This window comes from Bombina bombina, chromosome 3 (assembly GCF_027579735.1).
Source record: "Bombina bombina isolate aBomBom1 chromosome 3, aBomBom1.pri, whole genome shotgun sequence".
Classification (NCBI taxonomy): Eukaryota; Metazoa; Chordata; class Amphibia; order Anura; family Bombinatoridae; genus Bombina; species Bombina bombina.
This window is the reverse complement of record NC_069501.1, coordinates 472,497,527-472,524,277: the sequence shown is the minus strand read 5'-3', so window position 1 is coordinate 472,524,277 and position 26,751 is coordinate 472,497,527. Positions and strand designations below refer to the sequence as shown.

The window sequence follows — 26,751 nt, the reverse complement described above, 5'->3', positions numbered from 1 at the left end:
TCAGGTACTCACAATTGAATAAACCTCAAGTTACAGGGACCTAAATGGTGCAATTTACAGAAGAGATGCTTACTTAATGCATCAGGAATGGAGAGACACTGATATTTGAGCGCTACTGGTGAACCCGGCATTGAGATCCACGGAAGTTAGTGCGGGACAACTATCTAACAAGGTCCGCCCGACAAACTGCTCCACAAACACGGTAAAGATATCCCACAGCACTAATTACTCACTAATCACATGAAACTACTATTCTGCTTACGGACCTGGTCTCCGGTTAGTCACACGCGATAATCCTCCTGAGGCAAGATTGAAAGCCGCAAAATGGCGCTGCCCACACATACGCATCAGTGCTGACACCTGGGAGATAGCGAGATACGCTACATTGCAAATTATAGTATTGATCTGTTGACTGCCTGTGCTAATAGTGTTTAATTGGGGGAGTGTTGAGAGAGATATATAAAGTGCAAAGAACGTCCATCACTATCGTTCAACAGCTCACACTACCTAAGATATAACAGGACTGCAATAAACGTATTACTGATCAAAACAACACTAAGGCACACTGCTTTTAACAGTTAAAAAACTGTATGAAAAAATGACTGCTAAGAAGGGAATTTAAGTGCACAAACAGTTAAAGGCATTGGGAAAGGATCCATCAGTTAGCTCCTTTTTTCCTGCATCAGACTACAAGAGATCCTCCCCAATAAAACATACTAGAGAGCATTTACCCCCCAGCCCCATGCTGGAAGATGACAATTCACAAGATCAAGAGGCATCTACACATATACCAGTGTCTTTGTTATCCTCTCTAGCATCTAAGCAGGATATTGCGGACATTGTCAGAACCTGTATGAGAGAGGAAATGGCGGAAATGAAACAAGACCTTCATACCCTAGGCTTCAGAGTGGAAGCTATGGAAGATCAGACAGACTTAGTGAAAGAAGAAGTCACTAGTATACAAGATCAAGTATCTGAACAGGCCACAATTATAGAAGATCTCAGTGACAAACTTGAAGATCTTGAAAATAGGGGACGCAGGAAGAACTTAAGGATCAGAGGAATCCCTGAATCAGTATTACCCAAGGACTTTTACACTTATTTTGGTGCCTTATTCGCACACCTAAAGGGGTCACAACAACCAGTTGACATGCCTTGGGACAGGGCACATAGAGCTTTAAGGCCAAAACCACCTGATACTGCGCAACCCAGAGATGTCATTATGAAGTTTAAAAACTTCCTGGAGAAAGAGGAAATCCTAAGGCTGTCCAGAAAGCATCAACCTGTACGTTTCAGGGGGACGGTTTTACAATTTTTTGCTGATTTATCACAAAGAACTTTGCAGAGACGCAGAGAATTGGCCCCTCTAACTAAACTACTTAGAGATAAGAAAATCCTATATCGATGGGGTTTTCCCTTCCAACTATACGTGTTTCATGATACAAGTAAACTGACATGCAGGAAAATATCAGAGGTTCCAGAATTTTGCAAAGCCTTAGATTTGGACCCACCAGACTTTTCAACTGCAGACACCCCGCAACATCCCCCAGCAAGAAAAGAAAAGCGGCAGCAAATGGAACAATGGCAGTCAGTATCTTCAAGAGTGAACAGAAAAGCAGCATCACAAGGAGTCCCGCCAGAAAAGAAAAAGGCAACTAACCTGATCTTTGAAAAAGAAGGGACTTGATTACCTAACGGATGGACATTAAGGCTTCAAGGAACTCTTTAAAAGAAGCTGGGTAATTAACCATAGTTATAGTTAAAAATACTCTCGATTAACAATGTTTTGTTTACATGAGTTTTAAATGATTGTTCACCTCTGTTGGTTATTTATGCTCTTTTTTATTTTTCTTCCCTCAAACGTTTCATTAATGTAACTACTGTTCTAGGTTTATATTGTCTCAAATCTTACACCCCTAACATATATTATCCTGAACCTCCTCCCTTATATGGTGTATTACAAATAATGAATATGCGGAGAGGAGGCATTTTAACATTATACTTAATTAATGCACCAAAGGTCAATGTAACACGCATCCATTAATCCTGACCCCCTCCTGAGTAAGGCTACGTGATTACACATGGTCCTAATGTTCATCTCCAGATGCGAGATGAGCGTCCTCTCATTGTTTTTGTATGATATATACTTGTCAAGTTTTTGTTTGATTTTTGATGTTAATTTCCTAATTAATCTGCACTGTTTGCAGAATGAATACCAAGGTAAAAACGGGGCATTGCATAATGTGGGAAAATGTACATGGTGTGATCTTTTGAAACTTACGGTATTACTGACCAATGGAGACTCCAAATAGAGTACTTAAATTTATTACACAAAATGTGAGGGGTTTTAATTCTCCTGCTAAAAGATCCATGGCAATGTCTGATTTGCATAAAAGGAAAGGAGATATATTATTCCTGCAGGAGACGCATTTTAAGCGTTCTCATGAGCCGAAATTTATGAGCTCCAACTACAATCAACATTTCCATAGTTCCCATATTTCAAAAAGATGCGGAGTTAGTATCCTTATACATAAAACCATATCGTTCCAACATATTCAAACTCACACTGACACAGAAGGCCGCTTTCTGGCGGTCTTTGGATTAATATATGGTAGGCCAGTTACACTGATCAATCTATATGCGCCCAATACCCTACAACTTCCATTCTATAGGAAAACATTTAGACGCATACTAGATGTAGCTAAAGGGCTGATTTTCATAGGAGGAGACCTTAATATCCCCATACACCCAGAACTTGATAGCTCCAACCCTAACCCCAGTACATCTAAACGCACACTTAAACATCTATGGAAAATACTGAGGGAATATAATTTCTATGATATTTGGAGGTTTGTCAACCCTGAAAAAAGAGAATATACTTTCTTCTCTTCTCCAAACAAGACTTACAGTCGGCTGGACTATCTACTTACCAATCAGATAGGCCTTGAACATATTAAAAATGCAAAAATCGTTCATACAGTATGGTCTGACCACTCAGCAGTTTTTTTTTATATAGCTTGGCCCAATACCCCAGTTACACCATATATATGGAAATTAGACGACTCCCTTTTGAAAGGGGAGATACAACTCACTAAAACCCAAAAAGCACTACAAGAATATTTTACTTTTAATACTAAAGATAATGCCGACCCGATTACAGTATGGGAGGCTCATAAATGCTTTATGAGAGGGGAATTCATGAAAAGAAAAGCCCAATTCAAAAGATTAGAAAGGCAAAAATACATGAACCTCACTACAAAACTATCGGAATTAGAACATAACTATAGGATGAACCCTGACGACCAAGCAATATACCAATCACTTCAAAATATAAGAAAAGCTCTTCACGAGCTGTTATTAAGAGAATATACAGATACCCTATCTAAATTTCGACAGAAATTTTATTACGAAGGTAACAGGGCAGGCAAATTGCTGGCTAGAGCCCTTAAAATTAAGAAATTAAAAACTTTTATCCATGCTATAAAAACCCCTAAAAATACAGAAGTTTACTCCACTAAAGATATCCTCACACAATTTGAGAAATACTATACACACCTATACAATATTAAACAAAACAATAATAACCCACATATAGACATAAATATACAAAACTACTTACAAGCACTCCCCCTTCCCACACTGGAAAAAGAACAAGCAGCTGACTTGGAAGCCCCTATCACCCCTGAAGAGATAAAAAAAGCAATACATGATCTTAACCCAGGCAAGAGTCCTGGCCCAGATGGCTTCACCACATATTATTATAAAACCCTTGCCCCGATATTAATTCCTCATATATTGACAATCTTCAATAAAGTAAATATTAATAATCCCTTCCCCCAGACTATGTTAGAAGCCCATATCACTGTACTTCCTAAACCAGGTAAATCCCCAGATACACCCCAAAATTTTAGACCCATTTCATTGTTAAATGTAGATGTGAAATTATTTGCCAAAATCTTAGCTTCACGAATCAATAAATTCCTCCCGACATTAATAAATACAAACCAAGTCGGCTTCACACCCTACAGAGAGGCGAGGGATAATACCATGAAAATCCTGACCTTGCTCGAATACACACAAATACACAACATTCCATCTATCTTCCTGGCCATGGACGCTGAAAAGGCCTTTGATAGATTAGACTGGGCTTTTCTGAGACATACACTTGAGAGATTTGGAATGGGAGAAAGTTTCATAAACAAAATATTTACATTATATAATTCACCCACAGCCAAAATCAAACTTAACGATTCCTTATCCAGTAAAGTTGAGATCAATAATGGTACCAGACAGGGCTGCCCCTTATCCCCCATTTTATTTATATTGACAATCGAAATCCTGGCCGCAGCAATTAGACATAACCCTAACATAAAAGGCATCCAGATCCAAGATACTCAATACAAACAGGCATTATATGCCGATGATATTATTCTAACACTTACCAGCCCACGACTATCTTTAGAGACATTAAAAAAGGAAATAGATAAATACAGCACATTTTCAGGATTTAAAATCAATCCCACAAAATCAGAACTGTTGGGGATCTATATACCCGAACAGGAGTTACAGGAAATCGCAAATAAATATCACTATAACATACAAACCTCCTCTATCAAATATCTGGGGATCCAAATAACATATAACCAAGACCTTCTATTTAAATTAAACTATCAGACCCTGATGGATGAGGTGCAGCAAGAACTACGAAACTGGGAACACAAAAATTTGTCCTGGATAGGAAGAATGGAAGCATTTAAGATGACCTGCCTTCCAAAAATTTTATATAAACTCCAAACAATCCCTATCCCAGTTCCACCATCATATCTGCCCACCCTCCAAAATATTGTTAATACATATATCTGGCAAAATAAAAGACCACGCATAGCAAAAAAAATAATATATAGAAACAGGAAAAATGGAGGTTTAGGAGTCCCTAATTTAGTTTACTACAGGCAAGCAGCCATCCTCAATCGGGTTATAGACTGGTGTAAACATGGGGAATGTAAAGAATGGGTGAGGCTAGAGCAACAAATAGCTAACTGTCCTAATGTGGGTGGAATGTGTTGGTTGGATAGGCTACATAGGAACATGAACAAAACGCTTCCCAGTATCATAAAGGAAACATTTAAAGTATGGGACTACATCTCTAATAAGACCACAGGTGTTTCCTCCAATCCCTCCCCATTAACACCGATCTTACATAACCCAGAGATCCCGATACGACAGCACCCTGCCAACAAAACATGGTCCAATATAAACACTTTAATTCCAGTCCATACACTCATAAGCAATGGAAAACTAAAACCACAAGAGGAAATGGGGGAGATGACTCCACTCTTTATAAATGAATGGTACACACGTCAACAACTACAACATTTCATTACAAGTAACATACAGAAATCCAAACTAATTAGACCCCTTACTCTATTTGAAAATGTATGCTACTCACAAACCCCCACCAAAGGAGGTCTGTCAATGTTATACAAAATGCTGATAGAGCACCACTCCAGATCTCTACCAGCTTACTGTAAGATCTGGGAAACCGATCTACAAAAAGAAATCTCTCACAAAGATTGGGAAATAATTTTTAATAATATGGGCAAGGCCTCATCTTCGATGAGTATTACAGAAACTAACCTGAAACTCCTATATAGATGGTACCTCACTCCGCTTAGACTTTCAAAAATCTATACAACCACAAATAGTACATGTTGGAGAGGATGCGGTGAGGAGGGTTCACTAGTCCACATATGGTGGAACTGCCCATACATTAAACAATATTGGATGAAAATTAAGGAAGAAATAGAGAAATGCTTGTCCCACAAGACCCAATTAGATCCCCTAATATTACTCTTCAACTACCCTCCTAAATTAAAATGCAAACTTAGATTAAAACTGTTACACATAATGACGAATGGAGCTAAACAACTAATACCACGACTATGGAAAAGTCTGAGAATCCCCACGATTAATGAGTGGCAGAGCCACATTACGCAGATCTTAACCCTGGAAAAATACCATTATACACAAACACAACAATTGGAGTTTTACAATAACTTAAAGTTTATATGGGAAGATTATCTAGCATCAATGTGAGTAACTGATTCACGGTATCACTTGCAGTTTTTCTATCTGTTAAGATCAATGTCATATTCATGTACCCACCATATTGAGATATATTGTGTTCTTAATTGTAATGCTTTGTCACTTTCTGTTATGTACCTATGTTTTATTTACAACAATAAAGGAAATTAAAAAAAAAAAAAAAAAAAAAAAAAAAAAAGAACACTTTACATTGACTGAATAGTTTATGCTTTATATCTCAAATTTGGCACCAGCAATAGAAACTCAGATTAAATAAATAAATAGCATGGTTAAACAATTCCATTAGGAGCCAGTTTTCAGTTTATTCTAGTGGAGTTAGCGCACAAGACCGCTGATCCGTAAACTTATGCTTGCATTAGTGCAAAATGGAAGCGTCCCTGATACAATTCATGCAAGGCAAAAGCAAGCATTGTGTGTCTACTAAATACTAGTTTAAAAATCATGCCATAGATTTTGTAAATTCCCAAAAAAGTGTTTGTTTTTCTGTGCTTTTCTCTGCTTTTTACTTGTTATCATATTCCACCAGGTGCTAGAGCATTATTACTCATGTTCTGATACCCAGACAAAATATAAAGCATGAAACATACATTAATAGGATTCCTAGGCATATCCGCAGACACACACATCTCTATACTGACTGATCTATTGTTGTGTCAAAAAACAGGAAAGTCCCCAAACTTGGGTACAATTGAAGACCAGCTCTATACTCACTCCCTTTCATGTGTGCACTTACCTCTGATACCCAGGAATCACTAGGCTAGCTGCACATAATTCCCTGGACCAAATCAGAGACCAACCGCCTCTCTAAAAGGTAGTAATATCACTAATCAGTACAAGCTTATCCTATATCTGCTACTAAATAGACATGTGCGTTTCGATTCGTTCCGAATCGAAATTCGGCCGAATTTGTTAAATTTGGAGATTCGGATCGATTCGACTTTCCGAATTACGGTAGTACTGAATTTACCAAATAAATCCAAATTAGTTTGGATTTATTCGTTTCATTCGGATGGCCATGGATTACACTAGTATTATACAGTATATTAGGTTGTATCACTCTGCTATGGGTTACACCTAATATACAGTACATAATACTAGTCTAATACACAGCACATCCCACCTAACACATACCGAAATTCTGAATTTCCGAACCGAACCAAATCCAGACAAATTTATTCGAATCCGAATGAATCCGAATGAATCCGAAACTAATTTATTCGAATTTTTCCGAATTAGAATCGATCCGAACCGAAATTCTAAAACATCCGAATCGATCCAAACCGAAACAAATTTTTCAGCCATGCACAAGTCTACTACTAAATGTAATAGGAATGTAAGGTAGGATTACTCATGAAACATAAAAGGAGACAGCAAATTTACAAATAAAAATTGTGTAACACCCTGTGAGTAAAAACACAAACTTAAAAACAAAGTCCCAATATAAATCTGTGAATAAAATAGTGTTATATTATTACACACAGTGCACAAACAAAATACCACATATAAACCAAAAAAATTAGGTAAGATGGTTTCAAGAGTCCGACATAGCCACAAGGAAGGAACCTACTGATTAACATTAGTGGGCCGAATTATTATTGTGCGAGCGGACATGATTCGATATTGCGGATCATGTCCGGCCCACAACGATAAATGCAGACAGCATACGCTCTCTGCATTTATCATTGCACTAGCAGTTCTTGTAAACTGCTGGTGCAATGCCGCCCCCTGCAGATTCGCAGCCAATCAGCCACTAGCAGGGGGTGTTTTTAGACCGCTGCTTCATAACTTGTGTTTCCGGCGAGCCTCTGGGCATCAAGCTCCGTACGGAGCTTGATAAATATGCCTCATAGGACGAGTGATAGACTCTCTTTTTGCTTACCAGAACTGATTTCAAGCTCTTGTGTTAAACAACCCCAAAGTGGGCGGAGTTCTATACACACTTTACCGGACAGAGTAACCAGATAAAGTGGCTGTATGTTCTTTATAATATTTAATATGTTTTTAAAATTGATTTAATTAAATGCTGAAAAAAAGTGGACCTAGATGCCTGAGAGTCTTTCATATAGTGCTGTAATCCTAGAGCTAGACGTAGCTCTGAAGAGTGTGAGTGCCTGTACCTATATATAGCAAGGAAAAATGAAAAGAAGTACCACCAATGCTTGATAGCGTCAAGAAGACGACTTATATTCAGCCACAAAGTAAATCAACAGTCTGGCTCAATAAAAGTCTTCTTGATGCTATCAAGCATTGGTGGTGCTGCTATTCATTTTTCCTTGCTGGTTTGTTTGGGGTAAGGTGCATAACCCCTATAGAGTGTACACCGGCTGCAATCCCTCCCAGGTGCTGGATTCTTTGGATTTTGTATCTATATATAGGAGATTGCCTACCTTACTGCATTGTTACACTATGATCCTTTGTTGTTGATTTTGTTTGTTTGTGAAGAATTAAAGAACTCTTGAATTCATTTTACCTATTTTTTTGGTTCATATGTGGTATTTTGTTTGTAATAATATAACACAATTTTTATTCACATAATAGGAGACAGTGCATCCCCATACTCAAGGTAGTTTTATTACAACAAATCTAAGCGCATAGTGATAGAGCACTTACTAGATATAAAAATATGACATGCATCAAAAAGTCCTCCAAATGATCCAGGTTTGAGTGGTTCGTCACCGCTTTTCCTTCTCCGCTAATGTATTCGAGTTTCTTTGGTTACTCCTTCAAGTTAGACGTCGGAGTCAGGGACGCCACACTACGGATGCTAGTAGAGGACAAAATACTCAGCGCGTTTCATTCGGTAAACGTCTGGACTGGTCTGAGTGACATTTTAACTCTTGATAAAGTCCGATTATATTACAATCTCAAAGGTTTTACATTCCCTTTAAACACCCCAGATGCTGGGCATAACACAGTCCATCAAAGATTTACACATATTTATAAAATAATAGAATCTAAAGTAGCACGTGTATGTGGTAGTAACAGTATGCAGTAATAATGATATAGTTTTTAGAGTTTTTGCAAACCACCAGCTCAGAAACTCTCAAAATGTAAAGGTCACACTTAAAAGGGCCATAAAAGTAAAAAAATTAGATGCTCTAGTTTAAGACTATTGACCCTACACTACTGTGTTTAACTAACACACAGTAGAAATGCCAATCGGAATCTGCAGAACAATGCTGGTCCTGAGTGGAAATCGCCACTGATTCCATCATAAGCGCTAGTTACACAGCAGAGTCGTGCAACTAGCACTGCTGATTGGATCAGCGATGGGTTCCTCTCTAGACCAGCAGTGCTTCGCAAATGGGTTAAACGTACAGTAGTGTAGGGTCGATAGTCTTAAAATGACATGCTGTAATAAATTAGAGCATGTTATTTTTTCAATATTAGGGCCCTTTGAAATCATGCTGCAACTTCTGAAGAATTGATCCGATTCTTTTACAATTTTTTTTGTTTTCCTTGTCATTTAAATTTAAAGCAGAGATTTCTGACTATTTCTCTTTTCATAGAGTCTGAAGTGAGAGAAAAGATAACATGCTGTTATATATAGGCAACGCCATGTATCCTGTAATATTCAACCGAAATCACTTGAAAGAATCATTTGTTCCAATTGCAAACTTTAATAATAATTCCTTTACCTTGGCTTAATGAAATAATAAGTTATTGAGGTCTTCGCACCCTACTAGCCCCCTCAAATATGTTCTGTTTTACTAACCAGGTTAACCAGGAGGTGTTAACTAAAATAATCACAAGGTCTCGTATTATTTTTATCACCGTATTCTGCGTCAAGAGATAAAAAAATAAAAAAATAAGAATTTCTATTTATTACCAAGTTAATTGGTTTTCATTTGCCTCTGATAGTGATGTTGCCCACATAAATAGTATCAAAAACACAATTGTAAAATAATAGAAATAAATTTGCAAATTGGTGTTATCATGCAACATATTATATTGTATTGCTGATATGCACCACTCTTCAAGATTTTAAATTAGTTGGTCCTTGTGCCTCTCTACTATGCTAAGTTAAAGGGACAGTAAACACCAGATTTTTGTTAATTAAAAAGGTAGATAATACCTTTATTACCCATTACCCAATTTTTTCATAACCAACACAGTTATAATAATATACTTTTTACCTCTGTGATTACCTTGTATCTAAGCCTCTGCAAAGTGCCCCCTTAATTCAGTTCTTTTGACCAACTTGCATTTTTAGCCAATCAGAGCTTCACGTGCCTGAGCTCAATGTTATCTATATGAAACTCGTGAACTAACGCCCTCTAGTGGTGAAAAACTGTCAAAATGCTTTCAGATTAAAGGCAGCCTTCAAGGTCTAAGAAATTAGCATATGAACCTCCTAGGTTTAGCTTTAAACTAAGAAAACCAAGAGGACAAAGCAAAACTGGTAATAAAAGTAAATTGGAAAGTTGTTTAAAATTACAGTACATTCTCGCGCCTCTGAAACCGGCCTACCTTCCGTATGCAAAATTATTGTCCCTGCCACCTGCAGTTGCCTGTAGTGTGCTATATCGAGACCCGCTAAAAGCATGGCAAATGATCCACAAGTTCTTGGGGGTGGCCAGCCCTCCCCCTAGATACATACCTATTGCCGGGAATGCAGATTTCCCGGCAGGAAGTGAGCATGAACCATTTCTTATATGGAAAACTCTCGGTATCAGAGTTTTGGGGGATGTTTTGGACCCTCTGCTTCGTACCATACGCTCTTTTCAGGAGCTACAGGCTAAATACCAGATCCCGCATCGGCATTTCTATGCATATCTCCAACTGCGACACTATGCAACGTCCCTACAGACAACCAACACTGGTTTCTGGGACCCATCGCCTTTCGCTATAGCGCAGACACTATTTCAGGTGGGGAGATTTTCTCTCTCGCACTTCTACACCCGCCTGGTGAGACAAACAGAGACTCTAATCCAAACCAATATGTTGGCGAGACTGGTCGCGGACTTTTCAACGGCAGTGACGGTACAAGACTTAACGGACAGCCTGGACCTTGCAAGACGGGCTACACTTGCGATTACTCTCAGGGAGGCGCAGGTCAGACTACTCCACAGGGATTATATCACACCTCATAGACTATCTAAATGGAGTGATCGATACCCTAACCAATGCATTAAATGTAGCAGTGTATCCCCTTCTTTCCTACATTACTGGTTTGCCTGCCCAATTACCAGACGCTTCTGGGGCCATATGCAATACTGGGTTACAACCACGTTCCATATAGAGATAGAGATAACAACAGCAGAGATTTACCTCTTTAAGAGGGGCGACGCACATAAACGACTCCATCAGATACTAACATTATGCATGTTGCTGGCAAGGAAGTGCATCTTGTCTAGATGGACCTCCAAACTCCCCCCAACTATAGCTCAGTTTAAACGTTTACTAATCAGACAGCTATACATAGAGCAATATGATGCACGCTTAGATACGATGCGTAGACTAAGGCCGTTTTGGAAAAAATGGTGCCCGTATATAAATACCCTACACAGGGACTTAAAAGACCAAATCCTAAAACCGTTCTTACACTCCGAAATACTACCCTCTCTCAATATTGATGAGGGTGGTGATGCATCATTGGTGCAACCTGACCCCCCTAATGAGCGTCCCAACGGCGCGACCCCCCCAACGGAAATTATGCTTTTCTAATTATTTTTTTTTTCTCTCTCTCTCACCGTCCTCTTCCCTCACCCCTCTTCCCCTGTCCCTCCTCCATGAAGAGTAATCTCAGGGTAAACCGTTAGCATGTTATATGTTATATATTGTTATACACTGTTTAGATGTTTGATAATTAAAAGAAAGAAAATTTTGTAAAATCAGGGCAGATATGACGGACTTTAACCTGTGTTTACAAAAAGACTCCTACTCAGATGCACCAAGTTTATCTGAATCACTCTCGGATGTACGACCCACTATTCATCATGGAATAAAACTTTGTTAGCGCACTTCATCATGTCTTGCTCCGGAACTTGTATCATCTTGATGTATTTGTTTATTTTGTAACTTGTATCTACCAATAACCTGCATCTGATTGTTCTGATTGTGCCTGTTGTATTTGTTCCTGACTAATAAAAAGAATTTAAAAAAAAAAAAAATTACAGTACATGCCCTATTTAAATCATAAAAGTTTTTTTTTTACTTGACTGTCCCTTTAATGGTTTTCTTTTCTTTATCTATCAATAACCTGTAAAGCACTTAGTCATTTTTGGGGACTTAAATATAATATAATGTGATGCTAAATGCCTGTACTACCAGCATATGCTATACTGTGATTTTAAATACTCAATTGATCAAATAATGTCTGTATTGCATTAGGAACAATCTGGAGAATGTTCTGACACATAATCCGATTACTGCACAACAACCCTCATTCTTCAAAGGATGGGAGAGCCCCAACCTAGAACGTGGAAGTATAACAGGTATGTATTATCCCTTAGCCTAAAAATGACGCTGGAGTTAGTACATAAACAGAACAATTATTTGTAGAAGGAAAGAAGAGATAAATCAATATGCTTGTATAGATGATCATATCTATCTTACACGTGTGCATGGACAAAACCTTTTTGGAAGAATCAGTCATCTAATATTCATTCATGGTTTTGTTCAGTATCCATTCACTCCCCCAGGGCAGTGGAAGAGCAGCTAAAGAGCAGCTTAAACTTAAATAAAGTTAAAGCACTAGCAAGTGCTACTGTGATAATTCAACAGCAGCAGAAAAAAGATTGATTTAAATTTTTTTTTATAATAATGGGTTAAGATTTGCCAAACATATATAGTAAAGCTGACAAGTACATTGCTGGATTGTTATTGAATTGTGTAAATTTGAAGCCAAACGTTTTGGGGCCGAATTATCAAGCTCCGAATGGAGCTTGATATCCCTGTTTCCGTGCAGTTATGAAGCAACGGTCTAAATATCGCTGCTCCATAACTGGTCCGCCTGCTCTGAGGCTGCGAACATCAATCTGCCCGATCCTATACGATCGGGCTGATTGACACCGCCTGCTAGCGGCCAATTGGCCGCAAATCTGCAGGGGTGGCATTGCACAAGCAGTTCACAAGAACTGCTTGTGCATTGATAAATGCTGACAGGGTATGCTGTCGGCATTTATCGATGTGCGGCGGACATGATACTCATGTCCGCTTGCACTTTCATAAATCAGCCCCTTTAACTGCATCAGCAAATCAACAATTTATTTTGATGTATTTGCGCTGACCAATCTTTTATCCTGTTTCTGGCCGATTTTCAAGCACATCCTATCTATTTATCTGTCTATCTATACAGAGGTGGAACTTTCCACTAGTTGTTGACTAATAATTAGTAACAATAACTGTCCACATGACTGATAAAACTATAGGACCCCCCTCTCTTTTCACTGTCTGTCTCTCTCACTTTCTCTCTCTCTCATATATAAATACATATATATATATATATACATACACATTTATACATATATATATATATATATATACACACACACATATTTTTTGTATATATACAGTATATATATTTAGATATACACACACACATTTATATATATATATATAAAAGCTAATAACAGTTTGAAATTGGAAACTAATAAGTTTTAAGAAAAAGTTCAAATCTTCTATAAGACAATGAGACACAGAGGTATTCCCAAAAATAATCCAGAAGGGTATACCTTGGTGCACATAGATCTATATATATTAATTTGTATAATATATATAATATCTGGGTATAAAAGCTCATAAAAGTAAATCATGAAATGATTACAAGATGAACTGCATTGTACAGGACTGGTTCTTTCATACTCCAAAAAATATCTTCCTGGCAGTAAAGGCACAGATTTGGAACTGAAGTTTAAAAATGTTTTGGCTGAATATAAAACTATTTTATTCATTGGTAAAATTTAAACATTTAGGTAGGACACTGTCAGACAAATGTATATGGGAAAACAAATGTATCTTACTGATTATAGTGTAGGTGCATTTTTATATAACAAATATTGTATATGCACCAATACATGTTATTACTTTATTATTTATTATAGATTCCCCCTATCAACAGAGAAAGTTTGAACCAGAGCCCCCACTAGCATTCCAACCTTCAACATCAACAGATTTTACAACAAACCAGATGACAGAAATGGAAAGAGACATAGTAAGCCATATCAATCTGTCAATTTAATGTTTAACTTGGGTGTGTTTAATGTCTATTTTCAGCATGAATTTTGAAAGGATCATCAAAATTTGCCATTCTAGTATATGATAATTTTTGTAGATAAATTATTTGACAGCAAGGAATGTAATTTACCCTTTTGTGTGCTACAAATCACATAACCAATGATCCAGTTGATAATGAGTAACATAGATATTTGTATCTGGCATCTCTGTGTTTAAAAGTCTTTTTCCAAGGGTCACATTTCAAGCAATTTTTCTGTGTTTTGGAATTATAAAATAAATAAATGTCAATATAGTTAAATGGAAATTCAATTAAATTTAGTCAATATTATTAACAAATGTTTTAGTTCTAATTCAACCTATCAGAAAAACTTTCCAAACTGTTTTTTACACTGTTATAAGCTGATTTCAGATTCTAACCCTTGAGTAAAACCTTAAACTGATACCCTCATCAGCAGTATTACAGTCATTAAACAGTCAAAAAAGAGTGGGCTTTGGAGAACTATAATCATCAAAGAGAGGACCTGTTGCTATTGAGCACAAAAGGCTATATGCCGCAGACCTTCCAAATGTGCTCCACACCACTTTCCTAATTTGGAGGAGCCAATATGGGGGTTAAGTCCTCAAAGTGGTCTTAAGGAGGGTTATATTTAGTGGAGGTTACTATTGTGTTTGTGGTAGGGATCACTTGAGGAGTTAGAGTTAAAAGGGAGTTTTTGATGGGTAGGATCATGGTAAGGACAGTTGCGATGGAGATTGGGTCAGTCATATGGGTTAACTGAAAAGGGGAAGGTCACAGCTACTGTTAATTTCAGTGGGGATCAGGTGGGTCATTAGGGGAGTTTCATTGGGGTCACAGTTAGGGTTTAGCTGGTTAAGATAGTTGTAATAATGTACAAGTAAGGCATTGGGGTAATTGGGTGTGGTTAGGGTTAATTGTGATGGAGGGTCAGGAGAGTCAGGATAGCATGGTTAGTTTTTTGAAGAGGGAGTGATCACAGTAAGACTTACATTTGGTCTAGGGGCAGGTGAGCAATGGTTAGGTTTCATTGTGATTGGGCCTGGTCATGAGTAGGCTTTATTGTGGAGGATTAAAGTAATCTGCAATGTTTTTGGCATATCAGCTGTTACTACATTACCTGTTGCTGATTTGACTATTCACAGGTAAAAATAATATAGCAAAACTTATATGGCAGCAGATTAACTGCATATAGCCACTCCCATAAATATGTGGAGCTGTCTCATTTTTGTGCAGTTTTATTTTGATTGATCACAATTCTCAGTAGTACCTGAGGTCGAACCAGACAACTCATAAATCTCTGGGAAAGAAAAGTGTATGAATCACAAAACTTACTTGCAAATATACGGTGAATGTGAAATAGATGGTGGTTATTGATACCAACATGGGGTGAACAGTGTCCATGTTCTACCTCAATAGCAGTTATTCATTGGGTGGTTGAGCAGAAGCACCCATGGCTGATAATATGGACCCAGTGTCAATGGTATTATGTATGCCGGCTAAATTGAGAAGTCGACATCTCTTCCTCCCTGGGTCACTAACCTACAGCCACGCAATGCATACCTTCAACCAAACACACTGAGATACAAACAAGGGTGCCACAGGCCCTTTGTAATTTCCCTAGACACATACAAAATACTAAAATGGACTGCACGCTCAAACTGGACTGGGTACACATCCCAAGACCCTGCAAAACTCACAGCCCTGAGTGCTCACCAGCACTCCCAGACAGCTACACCACTTTCAGTGACTCAGGCAGTTAACCCAAGACAAGCCTGGGTGCAAAGCCCATAGTGAAAATTACAAAACAATTTCTTCACATTCCTTTTTGATACCTTTTGTCTCTATAACAAACTACTTTATTATATTACTCCTTCCCCCTCACCACCTGCACTGTTCTTCAGCCCATCTCTCAAAACCTCATCTTACTTTTGTATTCATGAACTTCACACATTCCTAAAGACTCTCTCTCTCCCTTGCACTTCAGCCCGAAAACAGTCTCATTACTGCAAATCTGCATTTCACCTTATGTCACGCTCCCTCTTGCTCATACTAGCTGCTGGCGACATCTCCCCTAATCCTGGTCCCCCACAACTTCCTAGCCTTGCACATCAATGCATGCCTTTCAATAGACTTCAAAAACAAAACTCTGGTAACCTTAATCTCTTTCCTCTTGCATCTAAAACCACCACCCCCTTCACTTGTGCACACTGGAACTCTCGCTCTGTTTGCAACAAGCTCACTTCTATCCATTATCTCTTTATCTCCCACTCTCTTAACTTTCTGGCTCTTACAGAAACCTGGCTCTCTGCTTCAGACACAGCATCCACTGCTGCACTGTCACATGGGGGTCTCCATTTCAGCCACACTCCTAGGTCTGCAATAGACAAGGAGGTGGTGTTGGTATTTTACTTTCCCCTCGTTGCACCTTTCAACAAATACAGGCCTTCTCTTCCCTCACATTTTCTGCATTTGAGGCACACATGATTTGTTTATTTTCTCCCTTCTCTATACGTTTTGCAGTCATATACCGCGCCCCTGGCTCCACAACTCAATTTTTAGATCACTTTGCTGCCTGGCTTCCTTATTTCCTTTCCTCAGACACCCCTGCCCTCATTCTTGGTGACTTCAACATCCCTCTTGACAATCCCACTGCCTCCTCTACAAAACAACTTCTGCAACTCACTCCCTCTTTCAGCCTGGCACAATGGACTGATTTTCCCACTCACAAAGATGGTCACTCCCTTGATCTGATTTTCAGCTAACAATGCACTATCTCGGATTTCAGAAACTCCCCTTTTCCTCTTTCTGACCATCATCTCCTGACTTGCAACATCAATTCCCTCCCTACAACCCCCCACCCCTTCCTCTACCCCTTACACCAAGCTTCACAGAAGCACTAAGTCATTAGATCAGCAACAGCTCGCTAGCTCTCTCGAACCTCTCCTCTCTTCCATCACCTCCTTTTCCTGCCCTGACCAATCTATCTGCCACTATAACTCCACCCTTACATCGGTCATTGACACTCTGGCCCCTCCTACCATAGCTCAGAAACCACACTCTCATCCTCAGCCCTGGCATACTCCTCTGACACAGTACCTATGCAGATGTTCCCGTACTGCTGAGCAACACTGGAGGAAATCTCGGAGTTCAGCTGACTTTCTTCAGTACAAGTTCATCCTGAACTCCTACTATTCTGCCCTTAATCTTTATAAACAACAATACTTCTCTAATCTCATCTCTACTCTTTCCTCTAACCCAAAACGTCTGTTTTCATGTTCAATACTCTTCTCCGCCCACCCCCACCTCCTAATAAAACTTCTCTCTCAGCTCAAGATTTTGCCAGCCACTTCAATAACAAAATTGACTCCATCCAAAATGAAATCCCCTCTCAATTTACTACCAATCTCCCACCCCCTCAAAAGCTCACAATAATCCAAAACTCAAATACCCTTAAATGTAGCTCTTGTGCTCCTGTTACTGAGGAAGAAGTTTCTGCCCTTATACTGTCCTCCCACCTCACTACCTGTCCCCTCAACCCCATCCCCTCACGGTTACTCCCCTCCCTCTCTTCTCCCCTCACCCCCATACTCACACACATTTTCAACCTCTCCCTCAACACTGGTATATTTCCCTCATCTCTAAAACATGCACTGGTCACACCTATCCTCAAAAAACCTTCCCTCGATCCAACCTCCCCATCCAACTACCGTCCTATTTCCCTACTCCCTCTTGCCTGAAAGCTCCTTGAAAAGCTTGTATATGCACATCTATCCTGTTTCCTTACACTATACTCTCTTATTGACCCACTGCAATCTGGATTTCGTCCCCATCACTCCACAGAGACAGCAATTGTCAAGGTTACCAATTACCTACTTACAGCAAAATCCAGAGGCCACTTCTCTCTGCTTATCCTCCTTGATCTGTCTGCAGCCTTTGACACTGTTGACCACCCTATTTTGCTCCAAACCCTTCAATGCTTCGGCATCTGCGACACAGCTCTCTTGTGGTGCTCTTCCTATCTAACCGTACCTTTAGTGTAGCCTTCTCCGGAGCATCCTCTGTCCTGTTACCACTTTCTGTTGGGGTACCTCAAGGCTCTGTCCTCGGTCCCCTTCGCTTTTTAATCTATACATCATCATTAGGTTCCTTAATAAAGTCCCACAAGTTTCAATATCATTTGTATGCCGATGGCACCCAAATCTACCTCTTTGCACCAGACCTACCTCTTTCCTTACTAACCCGTGTCACTAACTGTCTTTCTCATATCTCATCTTGGATGTCCTCTCACTACCTTAAGCTAAATCTCTCCAAAACTGAACTCCTTATTTTTCCCTCTTCTTTCAAAATATCCACCCCCCAATTTTCTATAACTGTTCATAATTCCATCATTACCCCTACCCCGCATGCCCGATGTCTTGGGGTCACACTTGACTCGGACCATTCCTTCACTCCTCACATTCAGTCCTTGGCTAAAGCCTGCCACTTCCACCTTAAAAACATCTCTAAAAATAGACATTCCTTCACACAAGACACAACTAAGATTTTAATCCAAGCTCTCATCCTTTGCCGTCTCGACTGCTGCAACTCCGTCCTCTCTGGTCTCCCTACCTGCCGCCTAGCTCCTTTACAATCCATAATGAATGCCTCTGCCAGGCTCATCTTCCTTACACGTCACTCTTCATCTGCTGCACCTCTCTGCCAATCCCTTCACTGGCCTTCTCTTGCCTCCAGGATTAAACACAAAATCCTCACTGTGACATACAAAGCCCTCAACTGCACTGATCCCCCCTACATTTCAGACCTTGTCTCCAGATACTCTCCCTCCTGCCCCCTTTGCTCTGCTTACAATCTACTCTCCTCCTCTCTTGTTACTTCCTCACATTCCCATTTGCAGGACTTCTCCAGACTGGCCCCCATCTTGTGGAACTCCCTGCCTCGCTCCACAAGACTCTCCCCTAGTTTTAACAGCTTCAAGTGCTCCCTAAAGACTCTACTATTTAGGGATGCATACAACCAACACTAACCTTTCCTAACTCCATTGCTTTCCCCTTAAACCCCTTAGAATGTAAGCCTATGAGCCCAGCTGTTTGTAGATCGCCTTCATAAGATCCGACTACAACAGTGCAACTTTCGGTAGGGCCCTCTACCCATTTGATCCTTATAAATGTTATCCTGTATACCAACTATGTTTATAGCGCTGCGGAATCTGTTGGCGCTCTACAAATACCTGTTAATAATAATAATAATAATAAAAAAACAAAATTATTAACACAACACAGAAACTCTTCGACTCTCTTGCAACCACACAGCTAGATTAAAAGCAAAATCAAAGGGGGGCGTGTCTGACCATCGACCAAGATGGCTGCTTTCAACATGGGCTGTGTCTGAGCATAAGCAACTCCGCTGTTTGTTGCCTTGCTAACATACAATCTGCAACTACTCTGAGTGAGATTTTACACATTTGAGGATCAGATCTATCTGAGGGTTTTTTCATGAAAGTCCAGCCCTGCAGTCCATACTAGAGGAGGTACACAGCGGAGGCCTTGGCGCGGCCTGGACCTTCATCTACCCCTCCAAGGTCCTGTTTAAGGATAGAAGTACACAGATACTACTACTGTCTCCCAGTAAGAGTACTTGTTCAAATTTATCATGGAGAACAATTCCAGCTACGAAGTTATAGAGCTCCTGAGTGCTCGTTTTGCTTGGGTGGAGGAGGAAGTGATACGAGCTCTACGTCAGTCTATGGAGGAGACTACTACAGAAAGAGTAGTTGGTTCAGCGAAAGCTTATAACCTGAGCTCTGAAAGGGCCCTGGGAGTTCAGCCACCATTTACAAGTGAGGCGGTTTCACTTCAAGAAACAGAGCTTTTACCTACCAACCGGGAGCCTGACGCTATAGCCTGGCATGGGGAGCATCCACAACAGGAGATCGGGGTACAGAAGACAGATTGGAGAGCAATGCTGACTACACCATACATGCTATTACAAGATGCTACCCTAGACGAATATTGCTGCTATGAGCTAGACATTTTCGGTAACGCTCACTAGCCTATGACGCATTATACTGCAATACAGCTCTGGACTATGGCCCCCCTGCTTGGTGAACAACCATCAGCACTTGCTGCGAGGTGGCCGATCGCGGCGGGTAACGTAGACTTTTGGGATCAGGGGTCTAGCCAGATTCTATTGATGCAGGACTATAGGGGCTGCAAGTCAGAGGGACTCATGGAGGCTGGATTGAGTATGTTACGGGGCAAAACCCTACCATTGAAGGATATTGATAGAGGGCCCCGCCCTGCTCCGTTTGGCCTTTACTTTAACCCAGATTCTGCCCGCTACCATAGCGCTTATACCATTGATGGGATTGGGTAAAGCTTCAATTAAGCGGCAGATGTAGCTGGGCTCTTTGAACTGCATCTGTCGACTGATATGATATCGGCTTGAGACCTGCTTCATACTCTGCAACAAGTCAGGGTTAATATACTAGCCAGTATATCTGCCTATAAGCCTACGACCCCTGCTATACACAGAATGTTTAGTTTGCCTTATTTAGTTTAATTAATGTTCAGTTTGGTATTCTATAGCGTGGCTCATTGTGTTTATCTATGCTCATATATATATGTTTCGTACCCTATATGTATATTAAGGTCCTTGCTCAGGTTTTCTAAGTAAATATAGGACAAGGGAATATCAGGTGGAGCCAGTGTAAGAGGTATTTTGTAGTATTAAAATCAGAGGGGAAGTCATGCTTTATAATTGCCCCTTTCACCTATATAACTCAGTTGTTAGCAAGTGTAGTCTTGAAACGCCTTTTAATATCCATGAAGCTCCCTGACTCAGGTTCTTTAGAACAATTGCTAGGCTACATATTTCTCTAACCCCTCTATAGCTCCATCCGTAAATCTGTGCATGATATATTTGAACCGACTCTCCTCTGTAGCTGGTTTCCTATTTCCTAGCCCCTTTTATACATATATACACATGCTATGTTTTATTTGAGATCTAGAGATCCAAAAGTTACCTAAGTACTAAATTTGCCCTCCATTATAGCTGGGTTACTGTTTTTTAGTTCTTAAAATATACATGCTGTTTCTAGTCATGATATATTGGTCCAAAAGTGACCTAAGCATTTGAAGCATTAGACATAGGCCAGTGAGGTAGCTCAGTTGGTAAATGCCCTGACTACAAAAAAGCCTGTTTAAAAGATCCAAAGTCACAGGTTCAAATCCCGACAGGATCGACTCAGCCCTTCATCCTTCCGAGGTCGATAAAATGAGTACCACTAAATTGGGTAATAATAACAACTATTCAGCTGCCGATTTGGTTAATTCCGAGAGCAAGCGCTGAAAAAGCCTTTTGAGTCCCACTGGGAGAAAGGCGCTATATAAATACTAGTTATTATTATTACATAGTATTGATTGCTATGCTACAATAGCCCTTACCAGATCTATAAGATATCTGATATTCATATTATTCTCCTGCACTTGGCATTTTATATTAGCAGATGTTTTGGGAGCCCAAAAGTGGCTTCCCTTTTGCCACAGGAGGTAGAAAATCTGAGGATTAGTATTAGTTAGTTTCTTTCTTTTCTTTTTTTTCTGGCTACATTTGATCATAATACATTTCTTTAGAAATATATATGTACTATTAATGGTATTTTATTGTATTGCTTAGGTATTTATTTATCTAGCTGCATGTTAATCCATTGCTATGGATTATGCTTTCTGCAAGTTTGTTATTTTATATGCCAGAATTATTGTATGCCTATATTACTTCTCAATAAAAATATTTAAATAAAATTAAAAAAATAATAATCAAAGATATAGGTAGTTATAGCATTTGGCCAAATGGCCCAGGACCATGTCAAGTACTAGCACTAATAGTCCAAACAATGGGATGACAGCACCAAAGGGTAAAGAAAGTCTCTCAATAGTGCACGAATGGCTGAGTATTGCTGCGTATTACTCCCAGTCCATGTGAAATATTCAATAAGCCATCAGCACTTGTAATTTTTTAGAAAGCTTTATTGGAACAATGTGCAACGTTTCGAGGAATTAACCTCTTAATCATGCTAGCACTACTCACACAACTTTTGGACCTCATTAGCCACATATAGCACCTGGAATGCTATTAAAAACACATGTAATGGTTTTGACAATTAACACATATGAAGAGGTGGACCTGTGAAATTGAATGGGATTTTGTGCTTCAATGATAAACTTAAGGGACTTCAGGCACCAAAATTTTTTTTTTTATTTTACTCTACTTTTTTACTTTACTTTTATTTACTCTAACACATGTATAATTCACACCTATATAAGCCATACCTTATACATACAGTATATATTTGACAACTATTTGGTCCATAAAAATCTTTGCAAAGGGTTTCAAAGGTAATTCAAAATTTGAAATTCTAATTCATGAAAACCCAGTTTTTGGTGTTTTTCTAATGATTTCTTAAGTCTTTTTCATTGAAAACCCTCTCCAAAGGTATTCCAAACACTTATTGCACAGCTAGTTTTAATATGGTTTATAGATTTATTTAAATCAAAGGGTTCAAACTTTTCAATTTTTTTTGTGCATGATTTTTACATTACATTGCATATTAGTACATGCTCAGTAGTTTCCTGCACATACATAAATGTTACAAGTCTAAGCAGTGAGTAAGCAGGGCCATATCCATTTTTACCCATGAGAGAGATGTCCTGTATGATTTATTATGACTTTATAACTGACTCTACTCCTTTACTTCCACAGGAAGTTCTGAATCATGTACTCAGGGACATTGAGCTATTTGTTGGAACATTAGGTCCTGATAAGAAGAAAAAGAAAAGAGGTAATTTTGAGTATGTGGGGAGGGGTGCATGGAGAATAAAATACCTCCCAACATTTCCCAGATACTTCCCAGCACATGGAGGTGAAGGGACTTTTGGGTGATGGGCCACCTGTATTTATTGGGTAGAGTCACAACAGGAGGGTTGGTGTGTTATGTATGGGGCTGCTCTTCATGGGTAGAGTTGGGTAATGCTCTTTGCAGAGCTCAACAGTCCCTGGTAACTGGGACATTTGTACTGCCTGGGGAGCCTGTGGTCAACCAATGACAATTACGCAAGATTCCTGACAGAGGCATGATAATACATTTACTGTGCTAATATGTTATCTAGAGTAAATATCTTTGCAACCTAACACTTGTTTATGGTTCTTCCCTTGTAACTCATTATATTGTATATTTAATTTGTTCTATTTCTTCATCTACAGGAAAGTCTGCAATCCCAGAATTAGAATGTATAGATTGCTTGCAGAAGATAAAATATTCCTTTAATTTAATGGTAAGTTTCCACTCCAGCTAATACCACATCTCTTTACACAACACAGAAATCCTATACAAGGGTTTATGTTTGCTGAAATCACTTAGGTCTAATGTCCACATTTAGAGAAAAACAACAACAAAAGACTGAACACTGAACATCTATTAAACATCATGGGGTGGATTCACAAATACTCGCTAGCAATGAGAAAAATCAGCTTGCAAACCTCTGAATCCTCTATAAAATTTCCAAGAAAAAACACTAAACATGGAAATCCTTGCAAGTTGGAAGATGCTTCCAATAGAAGGTACCCAAACTCTTTGAAATCCATAATCTTGCAGAAGACTGAAAGATTTACATGGAAGCACCTGGCACTGGTAAAATCCATTTAAAATAAATTATATAACACATTTTTCGTTTACGCTAATAACAACATACTTTGAGATAAACTCACCTATTTACAGCTGGTGACGTAAAATACAGAAATATGCAGGGGGTATGAGAATTATGAGGAAACTTTAAACATATCCAAGGATCCTTGTCCAGCCCACTCATTGAGACCCATTCTAAATAGGAAAGTATATATCATTAAAAGTATGATTGATTGTAACTTGTAAAATATACAAAATATGCTAGTAATTTTCAAAACAATATATTTCTTAATATGTTAGACAGAAAACTTAAAATTATAAGAAAAAAATGGAACCAAAACTTTTTATTGAGCATAGTATTATAAGGCATTTGACATATGTTTACATTGTGAAATGAAGGGAATGTCCCTAAGTTAGACTAAGAATTCTGTTAAATTTCCATTTCCCAATAGAAGCCTGTCACCATTTTGTAGGTGGAGCCGTGTTGAGAGGGGAGGGATCATGGATGGTTAGTGGGAGGGATTATGGGTATTTCTGGGTGGTCTGTGGGTGTGTCACGGTAGTTTGTGGTTGTTTGAGTGTTCTGTGGGAGGGGCTAAGAGAAATTCTGTAAAGAGACTGCCCCTCTAAAATAGGGACAGTTAGGAGATCTGTTGTTGTACTGTCAAATATTTTTTAGATAATTTAATTTAATTTAAATTAACATAAAAAACAATAATTAAAAATTTAATTTTCAAATGTGTTAGAGCTATTTATTATTGCACTATTGGTGGTGGACAACTATGTTCTTAACACCCAGCAATGCACTACTGAACATGGCCAGTTAGAGAATAAGGGGCAGCATATATGTGTAGCTACCAATAACCAGTCATGTTCAGCTGAGGATCGACAGTTCATTGCAGCTCTGGAGTGGCCTTTAACTATGTGTTTAACATGGCCTAAAACTTGTTAAATCTGCTAAAATCTAAAATATTTTAGGTAATTTATCTATTAAATATCTCAGTTAAACATAGTTAATTAGTTTAAATGTTTGAAAAAATATTTATTTCTTTAGCAAGATGTACCCAACAGGAAGTGGCAAAGAGAGCACCCACAGCAGAGCTGTCTATATAGCTCCCCCCTTAACTCCACCCCCCAGTCATTCTCTTTGCCGGCTCTAAGCAGGAAGGGTAAAGTGAAAGAGGTGATAAAATGTTAGTTTTTTATTTTCTTCAAGCAAGAGTTTGTTATTTTTAAATGGTACCGGTGTGTACTATTTACTCTCAGGCAGGAGATGGATGAAGATTTCTGCCTAGAGGATGATGATCTTAGCATTTGTAACTAAGGTCCACTGCTGTTCCCACAGAAGCTGAGGAGTACAGGAAAACTTCAGTGTGAGGAACGGTTTCTTGCTATACAGCAATGAGGTATGTTCAGTCGTTTTTTCTGGAGAGACTGTGATATTTCAGAAAGGCTGAAAGTATCCCCATGAGGGGAAGGGTAAGCAGTAATCCTAGATTTGTAAGGGGCATTACTAAGCTTGCATAAGGGCTAAACTTATGGTTAACACGCAGTTTGAATGACTTATAGCAAACGGTTGTGTGTTCTGGGAGTGCTGTTAATTATACTTTAAGGGACAACTGTATTAAGGGTACACTTGGCTTTTTTGGGGTTTTTAGAACCCACATGGCTGGTTAAACGCTTGGTGTGTTTGTTTGAAGGCCTCAGTAACATCGAGTGAGATGGGCGGGGCCTATTTTCGCGCCTCAGTTGCGCAGTTGTTTTTTCTGAACAAGCAGCAAGCTACAACACCGGAGGGTCCTGGTGAACTTCTGGGACCAAATCGAAGCTTTATCCCCACATTATCAATCCCTAAGGGCAGGTAGGCGCCACAGCAGAGCTGTGGCAAGGTGCTGACAGGGTTTTTACCATTTTTTTCACACTTTGTCAATCCGGTTTCCTTATTTGGGGTTTAATTGTTTATTTGCTTGTGGTGCAATCTTATTAAAGCTTAAGGGATCTGCTGTAAAAATTTCAAGAAATTTGAGGTATTTTTAAGCAGTTTTGCAGTTTGTGTCTGCCTTTTTTTTCTCTTAAAGGCACAGTACCGTTTATTAAATTGTTATTTTTTTTACTGAATAAAGTGTTTTTCAAGCTTGCTTGTCTCATTACTAGCCTGTTCAACATGTCTGACATTGAGGAAACTACTTGCTCAATATGTTTAGAAGCCATTGTGGAACCCCCTCTTAGAATGTGTCCCACATGTACTGATATGTCTATAAATTGCAAACAACATATTTTGACTTATAAAAGTTTGGCACTGGATGATTCTCAGACAGAAGGAAATCAGGTTTTGCCATCTAGTTCTCCCCAAGTGTCACAACCAGTAACGCCCGCACAAGTTACGCCTAGTACCTCTAGTGCGTCTAATTCTTTCACCTTGCAAGATATGGCCTCAGTTATGAATACTACCCTCACAGAGGTTTTATCTAAGCTGCCTGGGTTGCCAGGGAAGTGCAGTAGCTCTGGGTTAAGAACAAATGCTGAGCCCTCTGACGCTTTAGTAGCCGTATCCGATGTTCCCTCACAATGTTCAGAGGTAGGGATGAGGGATTTGCTATCTGAGGGAGAGATTTCTGATTCAGGAAAGATGTTCCCTCAGATAGATTCAGATATGACGGCATTTAAGTTTAAGCTAGAACACCTCCGCTTATTGCTCAGGGAGGTCTTAGCGACTCTGGAAGATTGTGACCCTATTGTAGTTCCAGAGAAATTGTGTAAAAGGGACAAA

At 39.1% G+C, this 26,751-nt stretch overlaps 1 protein-coding gene across 1 annotated transcript in view; it reads left to right on the top strand.

Annotated features, from left to right (window-relative positions):
* The window catches only part of EPS8L3 (EPS8 like 3), a 289,801-nt gene that overhangs the window by 194,324 nt on the left and 68,726 nt on the right, over nt 1–26,751 (top strand). The window contains exons 7-10 of the mRNA XM_053706779.1: nt 12,439–12,542; nt 14,151–14,260; nt 23,060–23,138; nt 23,561–23,631. Coding sequence (XP_053562754.1) covers nt 12,439–12,542; nt 14,151–14,260; nt 23,060–23,138; nt 23,561–23,631 — 364 coding nt within the window. The remainder of the gene's footprint in view (nt 1–12,438; nt 12,543–14,150; nt 14,261–23,059; nt 23,139–23,560; nt 23,632–26,751) is intronic.